The sequence below is a fragment of the Suncus etruscus genome, chromosome 7 (genome assembly GCF_024139225.1).
Source record: "Suncus etruscus isolate mSunEtr1 chromosome 7, mSunEtr1.pri.cur, whole genome shotgun sequence".
NCBI lineage: Eukaryota > Metazoa > Chordata > Mammalia > Eulipotyphla > Soricidae > Suncus > Suncus etruscus.
Genome location: NC_064854.1, coordinates 44676826 through 44701191, shown reverse-complemented (window position 1 = coordinate 44701191; position 24366 = coordinate 44676826). Strand labels below are relative to the sequence as shown.

General features: G+C 38.2%; 1 protein-coding gene across 1 annotated transcript; it reads right to left on the bottom strand.

Moving 5' to 3' along the window:
• Window positions 1-232: 232 nt before the first annotated feature.
• LOC126013517 (non-histone chromosomal protein HMG-17-like) lies at window positions 233-505 on the bottom strand. Its single transcript, XM_049776637.1, has one exon. The coding sequence runs from the start codon at window positions 503-505 to the stop codon at window positions 233-235; it is 273 nt and encodes a 90-aa protein (XP_049632594.1).
• Window positions 506-24366: the final 23861 nt, after the last annotated feature.

Below are 24366 nucleotides of genomic sequence, written 5' to 3'. Positions count from 1 at the left end.
CTCAAAACTGATAGGGAAAATAGCTAGTCCCTAGGGCAGTCCAGTTTTGGAGACATTTTATTAGTGACTTATGCCTTTCTCCAAAGACAACAATAAAGTGTTCTGTGTGAAAAATAACTGGCTTAAAAAAAAAAGTGAAGCAAAATTCCTCATTATTATAAGACTTGATTTAAAATCGTATTTCAAACTGTATAGTCACCAGAAGTACACAGCTATCAAGATTGCACATGCTTTACTTGGCATCACCAGCACCTTCAGCTTTCTGTGCCTGGTCTGTTTTGGAATCTCCTTTTCCTGCAGGGTTATTTCCATTCGTGCTAGCATCAGCTTTATGCTTTTTCCCGTTGGGCACCTTCTCTCCCTTCTTTGAAGAGGCCTTTTTAGGCTTGGGCTCTGACTTTGGAGGAGCAAGTTTAGTTAATAACCTTGCAGGTCTTCTCTGTGCTTCCTTCTTCACCTTGGCTTTCTCTCCTTTAGCATCCACTTCAACCTTTCTCTTGGGCATGGTGGTGACAGTGGCGGGTCTTAGGCACTGGACACAGAGATGCAGCAGCATGTGGACTTTGGTCACAGTCTAGGGGTAGTTCTCACGAACTCTTCTTCACACTGCTCCAGTAATTCCACTTTTAAATATCTACCACCAAGCCTTAAAAAATTCATTTAGTTTTGGAGAGATAGTACAGTGGGTAAAACTCATGCCTTGAATGAGGTGTACCCAGATTCAATTCCTAGAACTTAATATGGTCCCCTGAGCCTGTCAGGAGTGATCCCTAAGCACAAGTCCCAAAAGTAAGTTCTGAGCAGAGCCAGATGTGGTCCTCAAAAAAAGTAATTAAAAATATATGCACACAATTATTTATTGCTGAAATGAGAACAATAGCTAAGATATGGAATCAACTAGGTCTTCAATAACAGATGAATGATTGTGATAATGTTTTATATATATACATATATATATACAGGATATAATATTATGCAGCTGCAAGGAATGAATAAATCATGCAATGTGTTGCAGCCTAGATGGAACAAGAAGATATCATGTGTGAAGTAAGCCAGAAGAAGAAAGACAAACACAGAATGATCTCACTTTTCTGTTGTATATAGAATAACTCCATGAAGGAATATAATGTAGTAAAGGGTATACCTAGATCACCTTTGACTCCTGAGCTTAAGGAGGAAAGACATCAAGGCAGGGGAAAAGATGAGAAAGGGAATTAATGGGGAACTTGGGTTGGGGCTTCCATTATAGTGGTGATGTGAGGCAGTGGAATAGCTATAAATCTAAAGCACAGAGTCAACAACACTGAAAACATGAAATCAAAGCTAAAACCACCAAAATTTGTAATGTGCCTATCAAGGTGGCAGGCGGGGGGAGGAGGAAGGAATAATGGAGAATGAGAACACTGATGTAGACACTGGTAGTGAGATTGATGTTGAAATATATATGCCTAAAATTCACCTTTGTTTTTTTTTTTTGTTTGTTTGTTTGTTTTTTTGGTTTTTGGGCCACACCCTGTGACGCTCAGGGGTTACTCCTGGCTATGCGCTCAGAAGTTGCTCCTGGCTTCTTGGGGGACCATATGGGACGCCGGGGGATCGAACCGCGGTCCATCCTAGGCTAGCGCAGGCAAGGCAGGCACCTTACTTCCAGCGCCACCGCCCGGCCCCCTAAAATTCACCTTTGTAATTAATACTTTGTAAATTACAAATTAACTAAATACGTTTTTAATTTCATAAACAAGGAGGCAACAGAAAGACCTTACAAATATATTTGTTGGTGGAGATGTGTAATTTTTCTAATCTGTCTTATTGTTCGAACTACCAAAAACACAAATGGCCAGGGCTTCCTCAAAGTAGATAGAAAGTCATTGTAATTTGGAAAAATATTAAACAAGTAAGAATCATAAAACAATAGGTGTGTACAATCAGGTGTGAGTGTTGACAACAGTTACGAGGGAAAATTGTGTTGTCCTAGGAAAAGTAGCGAGAAGCAGGAGCACAGAGGAAAGCAGTACAAAGATGCCGCGTGAAAAATCATAGTGAAAGAGAGGAAAAATAAGATCAATGAGTCTGTGACATGTAGAGGAAATACAGCAAAGTTGAATGTTAACAAAGACTGAGCTAACTCCCAGATTTTATAAATGACTTTCACAAAACATAAAACCATTGTTTTTGGAGGAAGGGACGAGAATTGGAAGGAAATGTTTTCCTAAGATCAGACCAGAGAGATATAAGATATAATATGCTGGTACTATCTCGTCTTGCATAGGCCAAACTGGGTTCCATTCTGGGCAACCCATGTGGTTCTAGAGCTCTGCCAAGAGAGATATCTAAATGCAAGGCCGGAGTTAGTTATCTCTGAGAACCACTAGTGTGACCTAAAAACCAAATAAAATAAAAGAATACGGGCCCGGAGAGATAGGATGGAGGTGGGACTTTTGCCTTGCATGCAGAAGGATGGTGGTTCAAATCCCGGCATCCCATATGGTCCCCGCAGCTTGCAAGGAGTAATTTCTGAGCATAGAGCCAGGAGTAACCTCTGAGCGCTGCTGAGTGTGACCCAAAATCCAAAAAATATATAAAAATAAAAAAATAAAAGAATAAAACAAAAACTTTAAACTTTATTTTTAAATAAACATTTTGCACACTTGAATTTTCTATTATGTGATATGACAATAAATAAATATTATCATTTGTTTTTAGAAAAATGTAGTGTTTCTTCAATTTAGACATTTCAAAAAAACATACATTTATAAAAAATCATAATTTCCACTCAAAGATCAATACCAAAAGTGGTTTTGATGTTCGCTATTCTGCACTGCATGTATTTTAATTTAATAATGAACAGGGTCATGAAATATGCCTATAAAATCAAGTTTTTAAAGGGTTATTTTCATCTGTGACTGGTGCATCCCACCAATCCCATTTTATTTTTTTATTGGATGATAGAAAATCTCTCTTGGAATTTTCTTCTTTTTAGTTTAAATCCTCAGAATTTTATTTTATTTTTCTGGAATGTGCTATATCATTGTTCTATGAAGCCAAACCAGGTGAGGTTCATCTTGACTCTTTTCTGAAGAACTCTACAACCTCCAACATCTGAAGGGTAGGAAACTTTGCCACTGTTGGCACACATAATTAATTTTTGTGGGTAATTTTTATGGAACAACAACAATAAAATTCTGGGCTATCTTTCACAAGAATTGAAAAGGAAGTGGTAAGTTTTGAGAAATGGTAGAGCAGACCTCTATTCTTACCTCATAAGCCTGGTAGGATGACCCTAAGCCTGTGTCTTTACTTCAAATCCTCTTTAAGACTGGAAAACATAACACAATAGAACTTTTGAAGCTAGGTAATAAATGCAGCACATCAATTGTCCCAAAGTCATCTTGCTTTCTCATTAACAATAAGAATTGGGCCAGGGGCTGGAGAGATAGCACAGCTGTAGGGCGTTTGCCTTGCCTGCAGCCGACCAGGGACAGACCTGGGTTCAATCCTGGCATCCCATATGGTCCCCCAAGCTTGCCAGGAGCAATTTCTGAGCGCCAGTGGGTGTGGCCCAAAAACCAAAAAATGAAAAAAAAAGAAAAAAAGAATCGGGCCAATTATTAAATGCTATTAGTTTTAGTTTCTTGTCTTCAGTGAAAGGGAATGCCACCTGTGTTAGAAAAGAGTTGAAAAGAATGAAATAAGATTATATGAGTTAAAAATAGGTGCTTAGCGAGGTGGCGCTAGAGGTAAGGTGTCTGCCTTGCAAGCGCTAGCCAAGGAAGGACCTCGGCCAGACCGCGGTTCGATCCCCCAGCGTCCCATATGGACTCAGCAATTTCTGAGCGCTTAGCCAGGAGTAACCCCTGATTATCAAACGGGTGTGACCAAAAAACAAAAAACAAAACAAAACAAAAAATAGGTGCTTAGGCAGTCAGGAAAGTAGCTCAGCAGTAGAGCTTATATTTCACATGCAGGAGACCCTGGGTTTGATCCCCTGGCACCAGAAAGAGAATAAAGAAGAGTTTCTGTAATACAGAAACAGCAAATCAGTAGTTCTTCAAATTTGCACATTAAAAGGTTTGGGAAAATAATTACACAACTTTGTAACAAAGCCTTGAGATAATAATACTTACTCTAATAAAAGTATATCACAGCCAAACTTCTAAAAATGAAAGAAATACTAAGTAAATATGTGTCCTTAAGAAAAGGTAATGACTGCCTATAGAGGGAATGAGTAAGGGTAGAAGTCACAGACCTATGAAAAGCAGGACAAAATGCACCAAGATCCAATGTAACTTCTGAGTGCACACTTTCAAGATAGCACCAAAAGGAGGAAAGTAAGATGAATGGGCTTGGAATAAACCTAGATGTCCAACAACAAATGAGTGGATCATAAAGATGTGGTACATATATACAATGGAATACCACATAGCTGTAAAGAATGATGCAATCATTCAATTTGCAGCACATGGATGAAACTGGATTATGTTAAATGAAGTAAGCCGGGACCAGAGAGATAGCACAGCTGTAGGGCATTTGCCTTGTGTGCTGCAGACCTGGAGGAACTAAGTTCAATTCCCAGCATCCTATATTGTCCCCAGCCTGCCAGGAGCAATATCTGAGTGAAGAGTAAACCATTCAGGAGTAAACCCTGAATGTGCCAGGTGTGGCCCCAAAACCAAAATAAATAAATAAATAAATAAAAATAATATAAAATATATAATATAATATATTATAATATATAATATATATATAATATTTAATGGAATATAAAAATGATAAATGAAGTAACCAGAAAAACGATAGAGAATATCACTTCTATGTGGTATTTAGAATAACTGCATAAAGAAACTTAATGGTCTAAATGGGAGTTGTCTCAGATACCCTTGGCCCCAGAGTGAAGAGAAGGAAAGAAACTGAGTAGAAGAGGAGAAACACAAATATGAAAGGATGGGGGTCAGTATCGGGTGTATTGGTAGTATTAAAAAAAGAACAGAACTGAGGCCAGAGAGATAGCATGGAGGTAGGGTGTTTGCCTTGCATAAAGAAGGACATGGTTCGAATCCCTGCATCCCATATGGTCCCCCGAGTCTGCCAGGAGTGATTTTTGAGCAATGAGCCAGGAGTAACCACTGAGTGCTGCCGGATATGCCCCCTTTCCCTCCCCCCCCCAAAAAAAGGACAGAACTGAATATTCAAGCCAAAGGCAATAACAATGGAATCAAGATACCCAAAATTTAACAATCTAGACTTAAAATTGGCCTCTTAGACTTGAAGACTGGAGGGTGGGGACAAGGGGGTGTTATGGGATGCACTTGGGGAACATTATAGAGGGAAATGGACACTGATGGTGGGATTGGCCCTGATTCATTGTATGTCTGAAACCCAACTATGAAGGACTTTATAAGTCACAATGGTTTCAATAAAATAGTTTTAAAAATATTGAAATGCTGACAAAGTCACACATGAATAAAAGTAATCGTGAATATATCAGTAGTCACTCTCATTATCAAAATCATCATCATATACCTTAATCCTCATTGATCATAAATTTGAACTAAAGAAGAAAGTTAATACACAGAACCAGTATACAAGGAAACATAAGGAAAACTCATTTTTAAAGCAAGAGATCCCAGCCAGAATCTTGCTAAAAGCAAAAATTGGTTCTAGGAAGTTGGCAGTTTTGAAGTTCATTCTGACAGCGACAGTGAGAGTAGAACCAGATGGCTTTGGGGCTATGCACTTCTTGTGGAATTTACCATTTCCTAGGTAATCTATTCATGGTAAAATAGTGTGGGTGGGCTTATATTTTCTGTCCCAAATGGAAAACAGAATTAGACTCTTCTGGTTTTCTTTTTTACCAATTATCTACTAACATGGATTTGTGATCAAGGGTGAACCAAATCTAATGGCTCTGTTCTTTGGTTTCAGATTTAACATTTATTGCAAAAGGTCATAGAAAAATAGAGAGCTCGTGTTTAACTAAGATTTGACCTTTACATAGGATCCACTGAAGTTTTTATTTTCAGCAGCCTTTGTCCTACTTGATTATTTGACAGAAACTTGTGGGGAAAAGCAAAATGAATTTACAAATTAAAAAATAATTATTTCATATAGAATTCTCTTCAACTAGTTTTCAACTTCAACTAGGGTTTTAACTTCAGAATCCAAGTATTGTTGCATTAGTGTAATTCTGCTTCAACTGACATGAACCCTATCTCAGTCTGTCTTGGAGAGCCAAAATGACCCAATGGGTGGAAGGATACAAAGTTGAAAAGACAAAATCTAGAATGGAGATTTTTCTTATAAAAACTGTTTATAAATGGTAGAAGACAACAATATTATGAATTTAGAATTTAAGAACCAGGACATTTCTGAGTGAAGGCTCTGATTTAACTATATAGGACATTCATAATGCCCTAAAAATATAAGCTGCAGTGTTATGCTTCAAATGTAAAGTGTATACTATTCAAAGGTAAATGGTTGTAGAAATCAATTGAATATTGAAAATGTTCATAATTCCTACACTTGATCATATATATTTTTTTCTTTTGTTTTTTGGGTCACATTCAGTAGCGCTCAGGGGTTACTCCTGGCTCTACGCTACTCCTGTCTCTACGTTAAGAAATCACTTCTGGCAGGCTCGGGGGACCATTTGAGATGCTGGGACTCGAACCACCGTTCTTCTGCATGCAAGGCAAATGCCCTACCTCTATGCTATCTCTCTGGCCCCAATCATATATGTTTTTAACTTATATCCCTCATTAATATATTCCCCCCTGGCTTTAGAGAGAAGCTATATAAAAAAAGTAATTTAAAAATTTAAATTAATTAATTCCTAAATGACAATTTTTTAAATCAGTAAATCAGTCAAAATACTTTCAAAACCCCATAAAGTTCATTTTTGTTTATTCTTAAAAACATTATTATATCTTCATGACATTAGATTGGCTTGATTTCCTTCCCCCCACCCCCATCGGGAGTACATTGCTGCCAAGTTGAAAGTTTGTAACAATCATTTTTGAATGACATAAATGCAGAAACATCTCAACCGTCTGTCTGCAATAGGCAAAATTATGTTTCTTTCCCCATTGTTTTACTGTAGACTCATGAAGCTATTTTTAGAAAACATTTTTTCCCATCATGGGGGAACATTCATTACAAATATGTTGACTCCAAACCCAAACTAAGTTTTTCTAGGAAGTCATTAGTAAATGAATGACTGTAAAATATTCTTAAATATTTTTCCTTAAGTTTCTTTGGGTTTAAATTTTCACTAGCATGATTGATTTAGGAAAGGTGAAAGGTTTTCTGTATTTATTTCCTTTACTCACAGTACAATTAAATAGAGTTTATGTAAACACTATAGAAACTATTGTCTACCCAGAAAGATTTCCCAAGACTTTTTTAGGTTACGGTAACATTTCCTGCCCTACAAGTTTTTGCCTGGAATTTCTTGCTTTGGATCCTGAGAAGGAACAATCTTGTCCCTGAAGTCAGGAGCTGGAAGGACTTGTGTGTAGGTGTGAGTGTAAGAGAGTCTGCTATCTTGCTTACTAGGTGAAGGAGTTTGTCTGTGGTAGAAAAGCATAAATTGAAGCAAGTCTGAGAGAAAAGAACCACACAAGAGCAGAATGGGAAGGAAATGGAATCAGTGAGAGCATTAGTGAGTATGAAGGAGAGTGATACAGTGTTGACCTAATTACCAGTTCCAAAGCCCAGGTCCTGTAGGTTCAGAGCAATCCCTTTGGTCCTACAAGATATTTTATTATCTTGAGCTTCATTTAAGAAATAGATCACTCTGGGGCCAGAGCACAGCAGTAGGGCACGTGGCGTGGCCATTCCAGGGCAGACCTTGGTTTGATCCCCAATGTCCCTGAGCCAGGAGCGATTACTGAGTGCCTAGCCAGGAGTAATCCCTGAGCGTCACAGAGTACCGCCCAAAAAGAAAAAAAAAACTACTCTCTTTATGATAAGTCTAATTTTATAGTTAGATTTCTGATACCTGCAACCCAAAGCCTCATAGTACTGTGTTCTTGGTAATTTTCGTGTGTAAAGTTGCATATTGGGTTTTTCAAACTTCAGTGTCTCAGAATTGCCTGGAGGCTTGTTAAAGAATTGCTGGAACCAGAATTTATGATTCATTTTGTTTGTTTGTTTGGTTTTGGGAGCCACATTCGGTTGTCTCTGACAACTCTGATTCATTCTCGAGGGAGGCCTGATCATCTGCATTTTAATATGTTCCCATATAAAGCTAATACTGTTGGTCCTGAGACCACAATTTCAGAAACTCTAATCTAACGGGTTCACCAGAGTTCTTGGGTAGGAAGCAGTTAAACAATGAGCTTCCTGCTGTTGAACCTATTAGAGAAACAGCTGGTGAAGATTTTCTGAATGCTGCAAAGGGATTTTATATTATATAGAAAAGTGTACAAGATTTTTAGGTTTTCTTTCAATGCTAATATTTTGTGATTCTTTAAAAAAATTTTTTTCCTTAGGTGAAAGCAAAGAAAAAAAAAAAAAAAAGAGAACATTCAATCTTCTTTCCAACAACAAGAAACACTGAAAACCAGAATGAGTTTCTGCCACAAATCAAACTGGAGGGACCATAGAGATGGCATATAGAGACCCAGTTTCCATCTCTGGCATCCCATATAGTCCTCTCCCTCCCCCACCCCCGGCCTGCCAGGAGTGACTTCTGAGCTGAGAGAGCCCAGAGCGCCACTGGCTGTAGCCCAAATAACAACAAATAATAATAATAATAATAATAATAATAATAATAATAATAACAGCACAATTCAAACTTGTCCTGTAAAGCAAGTCCTATAGAGTATTTCTATAATAGCTTTGGGAAATACATTGCCGTTGTTCTGGGAGTCCTGTAGTAAGTCAGCAAACACTAATCAGTGCCTATTTAAGGTTGCTAACGGAGCAGATTCATTAGGTTTTCACTCCTCAATGCCAATATGACAAGTTTGCAGATGATATATATACATAAATAATTGTCACCAGCATTTATTTTATTTATTATTTATTTATTCTAACTCAAGCCAGCAATGTAGAAGTGCAGGTCTGTTACCAACACTAAATCTTGTAGTTAGTCCACTAGAAATATTTTGTAGAGAAAAAAGCTGTTTGTTTCCTCTTGATATTTTTGAGAAAGAACAAATTGTGTTAAATAAACATGATAATGAAAATATTCTATTTTGTGGGGGTTGGAGTGATAGCACAAAGGTAAGGCATTTGCCTTGCATTAGCTGACCCCCGGGACCAACCCGGGTTTGATCCTTGACATCCCATAAGGTCCCCCAAGCCTGCCAGGAGCTATTTCTGAGTGCAGAGCCAGGAGTAACCCCTTAGCACCGCTGGTGTGCCCCCAAAACCAAAAAAAGAAAAGAAAAAGGAAATGTTCTATTTTATATTACTGCAATTGAAACCATTGCCAAAATTCATTTATCTTTTCTTTTTCTTTCTTCTTTCTTTCTTTCTTTTTTTCTTTTTCTTTCTTCTTTCTTTCTTTTTCTTTCTTCTTTCTTTCTTCCTTTCTTTCTTTCTTCCTTCCTTCCTTCCTTCCGTCCTTCCTTCCTTTCTTTCTTTCTTTCTTTCTTTTTCTTTTTTTCTTTTTCTTTCTTCTTTCTTTCTTTTTCTTTCTTCTTTTCTTTCTTTCTTTTTTTTCTTCTTTTCTTTTTCTTCTTTTCTTCTTTCTTCTTTTTCTTTCTTCTTTCTTTCTTCTTCTTTCTTTCTTCTTCTTCTTTTCTTCTTCTTTTCTTTCTTCTTTCTTTTTCTTTCTTCTTTCTCTTCTTTCTTTCTTTCCTTCTTTCTTTCTTCTTTCTTTCTTTCTTTCTTTCTTCTTTCTTTCTTTCTTTCTTTTCTTTCTTTCTTTCTTTCTTTCTTTCTTTCTTTCTTTCTTTCTTTCTTTCTTCTTTCTTCTTCTTTCTTTCTTTCTTTCTTTCTTTCTTTCTTTCTTTCTTTCTTTCTTTCTTTCTCTCTCTTCTTTCTCTCTTTCTTTCTTTCTTCTTTCTTTCTTTCTTTCTCTCTCTCTTCTCTCTCTCTCTCTCTCTCTCTCTCTTTCTTTTCTTTCTTTCTTTCTTTCTTTCTTTTCTTTCTTTTTCTTTCTTTTCTTTCTTTCTTTCTTCTTTCTTTCTTTCTTCTTTCTTTCTTTCTTCTTTCTTTCTTTCTTTCTTTCTTTCTTTCTTTCTTTCTTTCTTTCTTTCTTTCTTTCTTTCTTTCTTTCTTTCTTTCTTTCTGTTTTTGGGTCACACCCGGCGGTGCTCAGGGGTTACTCCTGGCTGTCTGCTCAGAAATAGCTCCTGGCAGGCACGGAGGACCATATGGGACACGGGATTCAAACCAACCACCTTTGGTCCTGGATTGACTGCTTGCAAAGCAAACGCCGCTGTGCTATCTCTCCGGGCCCCCAAAATTCTTTCTAACACAGAGATTTCTATTGAGTAAAAACCTTTTTTCATATGCAACTAGTATAGCCATAACAGATTCACCCATTATAGGATAATGTCAATTTTGTTCTATTGTTAAACATTATCACCTCTGAGTAACTAATTCTTAGGAATAATTTCTTTCTGGAGGGTTGAGGGATTATGGACTCAGTGGTGAGGGGAGAGGGCTGGCCTACTTCTTGTTATATTTGTTATATTTGACTGTAAAGATCTGAGGGTTCAGTGCTTAGCCTGAAGATGCACAGAAATTCTGCTTGGAGTATAGAAATACTGGGGGCCACTGGGGGCTGGGTGGGGTGGGGTACACAAGTGCCAGGGAACAAACACAAAGCCTCAGATATGCTAAACCTGTGCTCTATCAGTTTGAGCTGGCTACCTGACCTGGATTTTTAAATGTTTGAAATAAGGTTGCATCCGTTTATAGCATAGTGTAAATCGGGCCATATGCCTTTATGTTTCAGCATCTCTATAGACCGTATGCTGATCATTATCAAAAGATTTTTTTCTTATCCAATTGATCCCCAACCTTCCCTCCTGTGATAACCATTCTCTGTCCAATTTTTCGGTCTGGGGGAAATGTGTATGGGTTTCCAAGGGTTGCTCAGGAAGCCCATGGCCCCACCAGTGAGTCTTAACCATCTGGACAGTGGTTTAATGCAAGGGCCTGAGCATGTAGTGCTGCTGAAGTCTGTGCTCTTGGAGATACCTGGGCCACTCCAGCAGTGTTGGGGTGGGGGACCTCCATGGCTGGACTATGTGATGCCAGGAATCCAACCCAGGTTTTATCCTAACTGTTATTCTTTCTTTTTTTTCCTAATAATATTTTTATTTAAGTACCATAGTTACAAACATATTTGTAACTGGGTTTCAATTATACTATCTTTCTATCTCTCCTATTTCCATTTGTTAACCAGCTATTTTGTTTTTGAGCTGAGTAGACTGTTTATATTTTATGAACATTAACTCTGAATGCTATATCATTTATAAGTAGCTTCTTCCATTTAGTACATTTGCTTTTCATTTTGACATGTTTTTTTAATAAACCATTCTTTTTTTTTTCTCCCTGCTTTGGGGGTCATATCTGTTGCTCAGGGATATCTCCATATTATTTTTTTTGGTAAAGAAATGTAATACAAAGTCAGAAAAATAACACAATAGACTGGAGCACATATTTCTTTCATGCAGGAGCCCTGGGTTAATTCCTGGCACAGCATGCTATTCCAAACAGCACCAAGAACAACACCTGAGCAATAAGCTAGAAGTAGCCACTGAGCAATAAGAGCAAGAGGCAGGAAAAAAAAAAAAAAAGAGCAAGCAAGAGAGTGAGAGGGGAGCAAGAAGAAAGAAATAAGATAAAAATAGCAATCGAGATATGCTTTGATACTTTCAACAGTTATCAAAGCAATATGTCAAATACTTTTTTAAATAAAAATTAACTAAACAGCAATATTACATGCATTTGAAAGTGTGTGTGTGGGGCCGGGCGGTGGCGCTGGAGGTAAGGTGCCTGCCTTACCTGCGCTAGCCTAGGAGACGGACCGCGGTTCGATCCCCCGGCGTCCCATATGGTCCCCCAAGCCAGGAGCGACTTCTGAGCACATAGCCAGGAGTAACCCCTGAGCGTTACCGGGTGTGGCCCAAAAACCAAAAAAAAAAAAAAAAAGAAAGTGTGTGTGTGAGTGCTTCAGTAGTCTTGTTCCTTTGGGAAAATTTCAGGATTATTTCAGGTTCTAAAGCTGTTTACTCATCTATAAAATATGGGTTTAAATATATTCCTTTCAAAGCTACCTTTTAAATACCTCTGAGGAGTACCCTACTCATCGAAATAGGATAGCATGATGATTCTTTTAGAATTTTAAAAGCTCAACTAATTGAATTGAGTTTCAAAAAGTCAGGAATTGAATTTATTTTGTGTTGTTATTCAGGAACTACATACTCTGAAGAATGGAGCACTGTGTGACTAAGCTTCATGGGGCGATGATAACTTTGTAGAAGAAGAAGAAAGTTCTAAAGTAGGCAGAAATCTGTGTGTTGGAACTATGAGCTTGTTGGACAAGTGTTGGGAGAAAAGTCAGTACCCCATTACTCACAGACATTCTCCTCCCCAAAGCAGCATATAATTATGATATTGCATTCCACAATATTTACTGTGGTCTCTGCTGTATTTTAATTCTATTATGCACTGGGAAATTGAAGTCAAAAAGAAAAGCAATTTTTCCAGTAGTTGAAAAACTATATTTAAAACTTAAAATAGGGGCCTAAGCAGTAGTACAATGGGTAGGGCATTTATCAACTCAGATTTGATCTTTTGCATTCCCTATGGTCCCTGCCAGAAGTGATTCCTGAGCACAGAGCCAGGAGTAAGCCTTGAGCACCACTGTGTTTGATTAAAAAAAAAAATTAAAGTAAAAATAAAAGCTCAAAATTAAGAAGGTGATTTTCAGCCATGTGAAGAGGCTGAAGAATTATTTAAAATATAAAAAATCATTCATCTGAGTTTCCTTTTATATCAACAAGAAATTTAAATAATTGTTAAAAGTAATAATTGTGGGGAAACTATATCATCATTATTTATAAAAAAAAAGTCCATTCAGGATTAAAGACCTTGATATCAAACCTGACACTATAAGGTCCATAGAAGAAAACGTAAGCAAAACACTCCATGACATTGAAACTAAAGGCATCTTCAAGGAGGAAACCCGAAAGTCCAAATAATTAGAAGCAGAGAACAAATGTGATTACATCAAACTGAGAAGCTTCTGCTCTTCAAACAAAACAGCAACTAGGGTAAAAAGGTTACCCACAAAATGGGAGAAACTATTCACCCAATAACCATCAGATAAGGAACTAATACCAAAGATATACAAGGTACTAACAGAATTTAACAAGAAAAAAGTACCCAATTTTATCAAAAAATGGGGAGAAAAAATAAACAGACATTTCCTAAAAAGAAGAAGTGCAGATAGCCAAAAGGCACATGAAAAAAATGCTTCACATTACTAATCATCAGGGAAATGCAAATCAAAACAAGAGATATCATCTCACGCCGCAGAGACTGGCACACATCACATAGAACAAGAACAAACACTGCTGGCATGAATGTGGGGAGAAAAGAACTCCTGTTCACTGCTTGTGGGAATGCCAGCTAGTCCAGCCTTTCTGGAAAACAATATGGATATTTCTTAAAAAACTAGAAACTGAGTTCCCATATAATCCAGCAATACCACTCTTTAGGAATATATCCTAGGACCACAAAAACACAATACAAAAATGCCCTCTGCACTCCTATGTTCATAGCAGCACTATTTACAGAATCTGGAAATAACCCAGATGCCCAACAACAGATGAGTGCCTAAAGAAACTGTTGTATATCTACACAATGAAATACTACACAACTGTTAGAAAAAAATGAAGTCATGAAATTTGTCAATACATGGATGGATATGGAAACTATTATGCAGAGTGAAATAAATTAGAGGGAGAGAGATAGACACAGAAGAGTGTCGCTCATCTGTGGGATTTAAGAAAAATAAAAGACAGTATAATAAAAATACCCAGAGACAATAGAGATGAGAACCAAAAGGACCAGTTTATAATATGAAGCTTACCACAAAGAGTGGTAAGTACAGTTAGAGAAATATCTACACTAACAACTACCCTGACAATGATAGAGAAATACAATGCCTTTTGGGAGGAGGAAAATGGGGGACATTGATGGTGGGAAAGTTGCAATGGTGAAGAAGGGGTGTGCATTTTACTGCTGAAACCCAATTATTAGCATGTTTGTAACCATGGTGTTAAATAAAGAAATTATAGATTTTTTTAAAGAGTCCATTTAGGGGGCTGGAGCGATAGCACAGCAGTAGGGTGTTTGCCTTGTACATGGCCAACCTGAGACAGACCCAGGTTCTGTCCCTGCCATTCCAAATAATCCCCTGAACCTGCTAGGAGCAATTTCTGAGTGCAGAGCCAGAAGTAACTCCTGAACATCTCCAGGTGTTGCCAAAAACCAAAAACCAAAAACCAAACAAGAGTCCATTCGAAGTGCTATGTCAACTTCCTTTCAACTGATGTTAAAAAATAAAAAATAAATTCAAAATCACAAGTGAAATTTAGTATAGTTAAGTATAAATCAGCACAATTTGTGTGAGCATAATTAAAGTGGCAGATGTGTTAATAAAAGCAAGATATTGGACATTTTGGGCAAGGATTATATGTAAGTTTCCTGGTTTGGAAGTGATTTTTAAAATTTAATGAAAGAAAATGGGCAGAACATAAAAATTTTCTTGATGATGACATATAGGACAATTGGATCCTTGTAAGGATCAGATCTCATATTCTTAACTAATAATAAAAAATAGTTTTACCATTTTGTTGAGCCTGCTGGACTGCTTCACTGCAGATAAAGGACACACATTCTTTGGCAAATTTTGGCTCACCATTCAGCGTCTATTGTTTGATATATATCATAAAACATTGAAGCTTGATATTGCATTTCTGCCAAGAAGAAATATTCCAAGAATGCAAAGAAAGAAAATAAATAAGAATATGATTGTAGTTGAGGAATTGCGAAGACAGGAACATCAAAGGAGAAAATACTTAGATGAATATCACATATAAAACATTTTAAACTGGAAACTTATTATATGTGGATATCAATCTGGAAGATTCTATATACATTACTCTATAATATGAACAAGAGTTAAAATATGTTAAGTAGATAATAATTAGCATGTGCTTAATGAATTGTCATTTCTTTTTTTTTATTAAATATATTTTTTATTTAAGTAACATGATCATATTTGGGTTACAGCATAACCAGAACACCTCCCTTCATCAGTGCAACATTACCCCCTCCCCCTTTCCCATCCCCTGCCTGTATTCGAGACAGGCATTCTACTACAGTAATTTGTTTTTAAGTTCAGTAAGTTGTATTTTTTTTCCTTAAAGGATAAGAGTAAAAAAATATAGTAAAGGTGTGATAGTGGCCATCGCCAATGTTTCCATAGGTCCAGAAAAATGGAGAAAATGGGAAAAAAAAATCCTTGACCTGATTACAAAAAGGCCTCACCCTAGAAGTTTATTGGCATAAGACAGACTCTGGGTTCCAGGCATACCAGTCTATCCAACTCCAGTCATTCTCAAGGTCCCGGTGAAGCTTTTTCACACTTTAGCTATAGTTGGTATCAGACTTTTATATTTAAAGACTCTGGATTCTGTGCATTTCTTTCGTCTATGTCAGGCTGATGTGGAGCATCCTCTAGTTTCAGCATATCATTAAATGCGGAGTGATCTGCCCTGCATGCAGACTGTTGCTGAGTCGCCTGGGTGTTGGGAGTACTCTTTGGAGTAAGTCAATGCCAAAGCAGTGGTAGGTCTTATCTGGTAGAGGCTTGGATCCTGGTAATGTTAAAGACAATTGTGGTTGTTTCCATAGATGGTATCCATTGTTCAGGTGTGTGTGGGCGATGCCCATTCTTCTGAGGCCTGAGCCAAATCATTATGCCAATGTTCAGGGTAAAAGGCCTAATTACATTACCAAATTTGTGTTCCTATCTCTATTAGATAAGAACTTGTTTGCATATGTATTATCTTCCCATTTTAATGTGCCTATGCAAAAGAGAAGCAATGCCACAAGATATTGTTGGTGCATCTGGGGGCCAACGAATAAAGTCCAACATTTCCCATAACTTGGTATAAACTTGAAATCTATACAGAGTTACTCTTCTACCAGTATTGCTTATAAAGCAGATCTCACAGGGGGAAAATCAAACAATCAAATAACTAATCTAGTGGGCAAAATTGTCACTATATGAGAATATTTGAAAAGAGTTATAGATATTAAGGGAATACATCTGAGATATACAAAAGAGATACATGTGACCCTTTTATGTTTTAAAAAGAAAGAAAAAGAAAGAAAACAAGGGTATTTGAAGACAACAGGTGATAGTTGAGTTTGAGACATGTTTTGCTGCATTACAGAACCCTATATTGTCCTTGAACTAGGGGTTATGCTGAAGCTGATTCCGGTATCATGCAACAGTCCATAGTTTGATGGGGGCATGAGGGGCCACCAAGCATGGGTCAACAGGTGTGTTGGTTGTAGTTGTTTGTATAGGCATGAGCTGGGGACCGAGAGGGTGTCTTTCAATGAGGAGCTGGATGGTGGTGTTGGGGCAGAAGGTCAGTCTTGGTGTCTACCCAATTAGGAACTGAGGATAAGGAGGGTTGAATAAGGGGAAGATAATGGTTCAGGGTTTGGGTATAAGCAGGTAGGAGAGACAAAGGAGTGAGGGGAGAGGCAATACATATAAGACTAGATAATAAAGGTCAATTTGAGTGTTTTATCAGAATCTTGGGCATCTTGATTTTATTCCTAGGAACAGTCTAGGATCAGGAACGTTTTTGGATAATGCTTAAAAAGTATATTTGTCATGCGGGCACAAATGTGCCCCCGCGGTTTTGAAAAATAGTAATACTAGCAAACAAAACAGGGGGTCCAATATACATATGGGAGGGGTTTCCCTCCTCCGCTCGCCCCCCTGGACCCAAGTTGTCAGGGCTGGCCATGAAGACCCGCCTGGCCTGGGGGGTCCCAGTCTCCTGGACCAAGTGTTCAGTCCAGGAGATCTGTGGCCTGCTGTCCGACCAGCGACCCTAACATACCAGCAAAAAAGAGGGACGGCTTTCCTGGCATGTGCGCTCTGCTGGGTCCAACTGCCTGAATTGTCATTTCTAAGTACAGATATTTCACAATGATCTTATTTATATTGGCAGCTGTAGCAAAAACCTTGAGTTTAGCCAGAGAGATAGCACAACAGTAGGGCGTTTGCCTTACAGGCAGCCAATTCAGGACTGACTCCGAATTTTCCGAATTTGAATCCTGGCATCCCATATGGTCCCCAGTGTCTGACAGGAATGATTTTTTTTTTTTTTTTTTGGTTTTGGGGCCACACCCGGTGTCGCCCAGGGGTTACCCCTGGCTCTAAACTCAGAAATCGCTCCTGGCAGGCTCGGGACCATATGGGATTCCAGGAATCAAACCTAGGTCTTTACCAGGTCGTCCATGTGCAAGGCAAACGCCCTACCGCTGTGCGATCTCTCCAGACCCTGCAATTTCTGTGGCTTCAGCAAGGCAGAGACTTGGCCAACCCCTTCATCCTAAGAGTGCCCCAGTGTTCAGTTGAGAGTCCAGTGTAGCCATGAATTTTAGCAGCTTGGTTTGCATCTCTTTCAAGAATGAAATGAGTATATGGAGCTGGTCGATGTGCAGATATAGCAGCCAGCCAAATATCATTCTTAAAAATCATATACTTCTGGGTCAGAGGAATAGAATAGCTGGTAATATGCTTGTCTTGAATGTGGCTGATCTGGGTTCTATCCCTGGCATTTCATATCGTCCCCTGAGGCCTGCCAGGAATGACTCCTGAGTGCAGAGCCAGGAATAACCCTTTGGCCCCAAAACAAAATAAAAATCATCTATTTCAGATCTGTCAATACACATTAATTTTGCCATAGCTATTGTTTATTCTGGATAGTTAATGTACAAGTTCTAAAGATGTTCTTTTTGACATTTTGAATGCAATCTCTTCAATCCTTAATATCATATCTATCATTATATATGTGGCAATTTGCAAAAAATAATCACAATTGCTCTTTCTTTCTTATATCTACACTCTTCTAGAATGTTTTTTCTTCCTTTCAGATAAACCCATTTTTTTCATTTCCAAACTTGTGTTTTTTCGCCTTGGCCAATATAATGTGGCAGATGTGACAGCATGTCAATTTCAACCCTTGAGGCCTTGCGAGTTTCTACTTGCTTTAGAAGGATGCCTACTTTTGTCATATAAATGAATGCAAGTTAGTTTGCTGAAGAAGTGAGAGCAGATGGGCCCTAGGGGAATCTGCTCAGTTGTCCCAGCTGAGACTCCAGACATGTGTGAGTGCCCACCTAAGATTGTAAAAATGGATCTTTTGCTGACCGCAGGTGCACAAAGAAAACTCATCAAAGAACTGCTAATCAGAGTGTAAATTGCCAGTACTAGTATCATGACCTATATAAATGCTCTAAGTCACAGATTTTTTTAAGGGGTTTGTTAGGCAACAATTACAATTGTTAACCGGTATAAAATATTAATTATTCATAATAAAATTAGACTCAGTTAGCAATAAAGAAAATAAGCAACAAGAGCTGGAATCTATGCAAAGACTTGTGATTTCTATACTGACTTTGTAAAATGACCCCAAGAATTATTTCTAATTCCCACTGCTGAAACTCTGCATTATGAGAATTTTATTTTTCAGTACAAATGTAGCTAACCATCTTTTTAAAATGTGTCCTAAAAATGCAATATTGAGAGAGAACTTCCAGAAATATTATGGGTTTGAGGTATATGCTTGATTCCAAATAAATTTTGGTTATTGCTTATTCAGAAATCTTTTACTTTTGACAAATTTTTCACAACCTCCCATGGTTAGTTATCACAAGCCACAGTTTAAGAAGATAAGTCAGGGCCGGAGATATAGCATGGAGGTAAGGCATTTGCCTTTCATGCAGAAGGACAGTGGTTTGAATCCTGGCATCCCATGTGGTCCCCCGAGCCTGCCAAGAGTGATTTCTGAGCATGGAGCCAGGAATGACCCCTGAGCATTGCCGGGTGTAAAAAAAAAAAAAAAGAAGCTAAGTCTAGGCCAACAAATTTCATGATGTTTCATGATGGCACATGTTTCCATATACATAAATATTTATGTTCTGTTTATTTTTGATGCTTTCCCAAGCAGTGTTCAAGGATCCTGGTCACTACCTTTCATTCTTAACCTATCAGGGAAGAAAATTCAATGCTTAGGCATAGTGCTGCAGTCTTAGATCCAGCCAGGCTGGGAACCATTAGGACTCTAACTTGAAATACTTGGGATAAAACATGGAATGCAGGGATCAAATGCAAGCTTTCAGTATACAAACCAGGCTCTCCAGCTCACTGAGTTTCTTTTAACCATTTTAAAGTATGTGATTCAATACTATTAGTATCCTATACTTTTTACTCTAATAACTTTTTGCTTTTTTTTTGTTTGCTTGGAGGCCACACTAGTATTGCTCCTAGCAGAGTTTGAGGAACCAGATGCAGTGCCAGGGACTGGCCTGAGTTGGCAATACATAAGGCAAACACCTTAATCCCTGTACTATATCACTGGCCTAGTGGTTTTCTAGTGAATTTTAAATATTTTATGATGGATAAAATTTTACAAAAGTGTAAATATCAGAAAGATATTTCAAAGACTCTGCAAACATGGTCAATGAAGACCTATAAAAAATGTGGCTTATTCTGTTGGAGGAGTGTCCTGGGGAATGTTTACAGGGTTGTTGTGTGAATCCTGAATTGGAAAAATAATGATTTTTCCAGTTCAAAAGTTTCAATGCTTGCTGCTTTGAATTCTGTTCATGTGTTTCATAATCAGATATTGAACTTAATAAGCCTGATTCTGTGTCAGGATATGGAGGTCCCACAATGCAGGGTTAAGCAAGAATAGTCTTATGGGGTTATGAGTCCCCAAAATATCTTACTGTAGTTTATTTGTATGATATGGTTTTATTCTAGCAGAAGGAACTATTAAGGGGTCACATTTTTCTTGGTTCTATTACCATGAACTTTGGTATCAGACAGAGTTCCAACTTGTCTACGTACTTTCCAATCTATTTCCTCATGTGCAGATAATAAAGCTGATACGTAGTGGTGTTGCAAGGATCAAAGAAGTGATGCAAGAAAAAGGTTCAGAATGGGCCATCTGTTAAAAATTGGTGCTTAAAAAAAAAAGTTGGTGCTGATTTCCCATTCCTTATGACCCTCATGGAAGATTCCATGCATAGAATTCCCCTTCATTCCTCAACTTATCAGCTTGTGCTCCCACAAAAAGTAATATACCAGATCTTTTCTTTCTTCAGGAGAATACTTCTAAGTAGTATAAATCATTTAAACATACAAGAACATGTTAATAAAAACTAATTTTATATTATCTGTCTCTCTTTGCTTCAGAGAAAGGATCCTTTTACCCCCATAAAGACTGATTATATGAGGACCAGAGCAATAGACTGAAGTTAATGAATTTGCTTTGCACACAGCCAACCTGGGTTCAATCCTTGGCATCCAATAGGAGTTCCTCAAGCCTGCCAGGAGTAACCCCTGAGCACTTCCAGGTATGGTCCAAAAGACAAAAAAAAAAAAAAAAAAAAAAAAGACATTTGGGCTGGAGCAATAGCACAGTGGTAGGGCATTTGCCTTGCACGCTGCTGACCCAGAATGGTCCCAGGTTTGATCTCCGGCATCCCATATGGTCCCCAAGCCTTCCAGGAATGATCTCTGAGTGTAGAACCAGGAGTAACTCTTGAGTGCTTCTGGAGATGGCCCCCCAAAATAGTTTACTACATATAACTAGACTTTTTTTTTTTGTTTTGTTTTTTGGGCCACTCTTTGCAGTGCTCAGGAGTTATTTTTGGTACTGCACTCGAAAGAAAGAAAGAAAGAAAGAAAGAAAGAAAGAAAGAAAGAAAGAAAGAAAGAAAGAAAGAAAGAAAGAAAGAAAGAAAGAAAGAAAGAAAGAAAGAAAGAAAGAAAGAAAGAAAGAAAGAAAGAGAGAGAGAGAGAAAGAAAGAAAGAAAGAAAGAGAAAGAAAGAAAGAAAGAAAGGAGAAAGAAAGAAAGAAAAAGAAAGAAAGAGAAAGAAAGAAAGAGAGAAAGAGAGAAAGAGAGAGAAAGAAAGAATAGAGAAACAAAGAAACAGAAAGAAACAAAGAAAGAAACAGAAAGAAAAAGAAAGGAAGAAAAAACAAGAAACAAAAAAGGAGGGAGAAAGGAAGGAGGAAGAAAGGAAGAAAGGAAGGAAGGCGGGAAGGAAGGAGAGGAGAGGAGAGAAAGGAGAGAAGGAAAGAAAAGAAAGCTGAGTTAGTGAAAGAGCTATCAGGAGAAGAAAAGATACACAAACGAACTGCAATAAGGTACTCCAGAAGGAAAGAGAGAGAGCAATCAGGCAGAATCAGTGTTAGAAAATACCAAAAAAAAGGTGGGGTAACACAAACCCTGCCACCGCAGCACTTTTTCTGGTTTTGTTTTGTTTTATTTTTTGTTTGTTTTTTGATATTATTTCCCTTCTCTTTTTTCTCCCACTTTTTTCTTTCTTTTCCACTTTTGTGGATATTATTCAGTGATTTTTTTTTTTTTAGTAGTTGATACCAAATTTTTCCTCCTCTTTTCCTTAACCTTTTTATCTCCAACAGAATAGCATAATTTGAATCATTCAGCCTCATAAATTGACGGGGGAAAAGAATGATACCAGGACCAGTCATATGAACATGTAGTGTAAATAAAAAATGACCAGACTGGAACACCAAACAGAATAGATACCCAGCCTATAACAAGCTGTAAGGCGGAGACCATTTGCACTAGGATTCTGGGGGGTAAAGGAGGGAGAAGTGGGAGACATGCTGGGAACAAGAGTGGAGGGAGGACAACATTGGTGGTGGGAATGCCCTTCATTCATTGTCACTATGTATCGTAAATAATTCTGTGTAATGAACTTCAGTCACAATAATAAAAAAAAAAGAATTAAAAAAAAAGAAAATAACAAAGAAACGAGATAGGGAGTGGTTGGAGAAATAGTATAAGGTTTAAGTGCTTGCCTTGCAGGTGAATGATTGACTCTGGTTTGATTTCTGGCACTGTATACTGCCCCCAGAGCAGCTGGAGGAGTGATCTTGGAGCAGAGAGCCAGGAGTTAGCCCTGAGTGCATTCAGGAAGGACCCAAAAACCAATAGGAAAAAAGTAACTGGAGAATTATTTTCTGTACAGAGGTTGTGAAACATCTAGTACATGCGCATACACAAGCAAGCACCACATGTCAACATGCTGAATAAGGAGAGTATGAGACAGCCTCATCTAAGTGTCCTTGAGCAATAGGAATTATCAGTGGATTATGCTAAATCAGAAAGTGAGAGACAATGATCTTGTGTCTCTCTCAGAGGTGAAATATAAATAACCCAAACTAATCTCAATATAAATTTAACACTCAAAAAACTGTGCTGGTTACCAGAGCAGGTGTGAGGGGATTAGGAGGGTTGGGAGAAGAGTTGGAAGAAGAAAGGGTAGAGGAAGTCTTTGGTCCATTGGAAATGGGAATAGCACTGGAATTTAGGCTGTGTGTGCAGTGAAGTTTATGCATGTAGAGAAGAGAGATTCTCCTGCAGATTATCTAGATCATAAACAAAATGTTAATCAAGGCCATTGTTTATTTATTGTTTTGGGGCCACCCAGCAGTACTCAGGCCTTACAACTGACTCTGCCCTTAGGGTTCACTTCTGGCAGTGCTGATAGAGGGGACTGTATATAATGCTGGGTATTAAACGAGTAGAATATAAGTAATATAAGCAAGTGCCCTGCCTTGCATGTGGCTCTTAATATCTCTCCAGCCCCTTTAATATCATTTTTACAAAAACAAAACCAAAAATACCCCCCCAAATCCCCAAAAGTTGTCACCCAGGAACCTGGTCATTATCTGCTTATTTACTAGACTAGGGCTGCTGTACCTGGGCCAACTTTATTTTGTTGTTTTTTGTTTTTGTTTTGGTTTTGGTTTTTGAGTCACACCGGCAGCACTCAGGGGTTCCTCCTGGCTCTACGCTCAGAAATCGCTCCTGGCAGGCTCAGGGGACCATATGGGATGTCGGGATTCGAACCACCGCCCTTCTGCATGCAAGGCAAATGCCTAAGCTTCATGCTATCTCTTCGGCCCCCTTAGGCCAACTTTTTAATGGTTTTCTATTAAAATCATGGTTCATCACCCCCACCAGAATTTATTAATTAATCTTCTGAGGTACCAATCTGATTAGGATTACCACAGCCCTATTGAATCTCAAATTAAATTTTAATTTCAGAGCTCCAAGTACCTATATATTAGTAGTTGGGTCACTTTAAGCTACAGATTGTTTCCAGTCTTGCAAGATGTTCTACAAATTGACTTGATCTCAGAGAAATGGGAAATTGTGGAAGAAATTACACATCAGAGCAAGCTAGTGAGGCAGATGGTTTCAGGGTGGTAGTATCAGTGTATGGTTGTTCTGATCCTAACCAGATGCCAACAGTACTGATTCTCACGCACAGCTCCACATTAACTCTGAATAGTGCACACCTCTGAGCATTTGGAATCACGATCTTAAAATATACCCTTGCTCCTATTCCTCAGGCTCAAAGTCTCATTAAACTACCAGACAACTCAGAGGGTTTCTGCCTGGCCTCTTTCTACCTATCCCCCTTTATGTCAGGTTTCATATTTTGGTTTATTGTTTCAGTTCCTACCCTTTGCTGACTCAAGGGTCCATTCCTTGTTAGCTGAGATTTGATGCCTCTTATGACTCCCTAACTATATATCTTCTTCTTACTTATTATTTTTTATTTTAACTTAGGGAGGGGTTGGAGTGGTAGCACAGCGGTAGGGTGTTTTTGCCTTGCACGAAGCTGACCCAGGATGGATGCACGTTCGATCCCCCCATCTCATATGGTCCCCCAAACCAGGAGTGATTTCTGAGTGCGGAGCCAGGAGTAACCCCTGAGCACTGCTGGGTGTAGTCCAAAATCCAAAAATAAAAATTTTAATTTAGGGACTTAACCAGTTGTGCTCAGGGCTTATTCCTATCTCTGCTCTCAGGAAGTCACTCCTGGAAGTACCTCAAAGACCTTAATGTGGTGCTGGGGATCAAACTCAGATCAGCCACATACAAGGCAAGTACCTTACCCACTGTTCTAGCTCTCTAGCCCCTCTTTTAGTAACCTAAAAATTTGTTCTAACCTATAAGAAGGACAGTCACAGCATCACACTCACAGTTACAACTTCCTCATTAAATTGCCCCTAAAATTTTAGGTGGAGGGAGGGA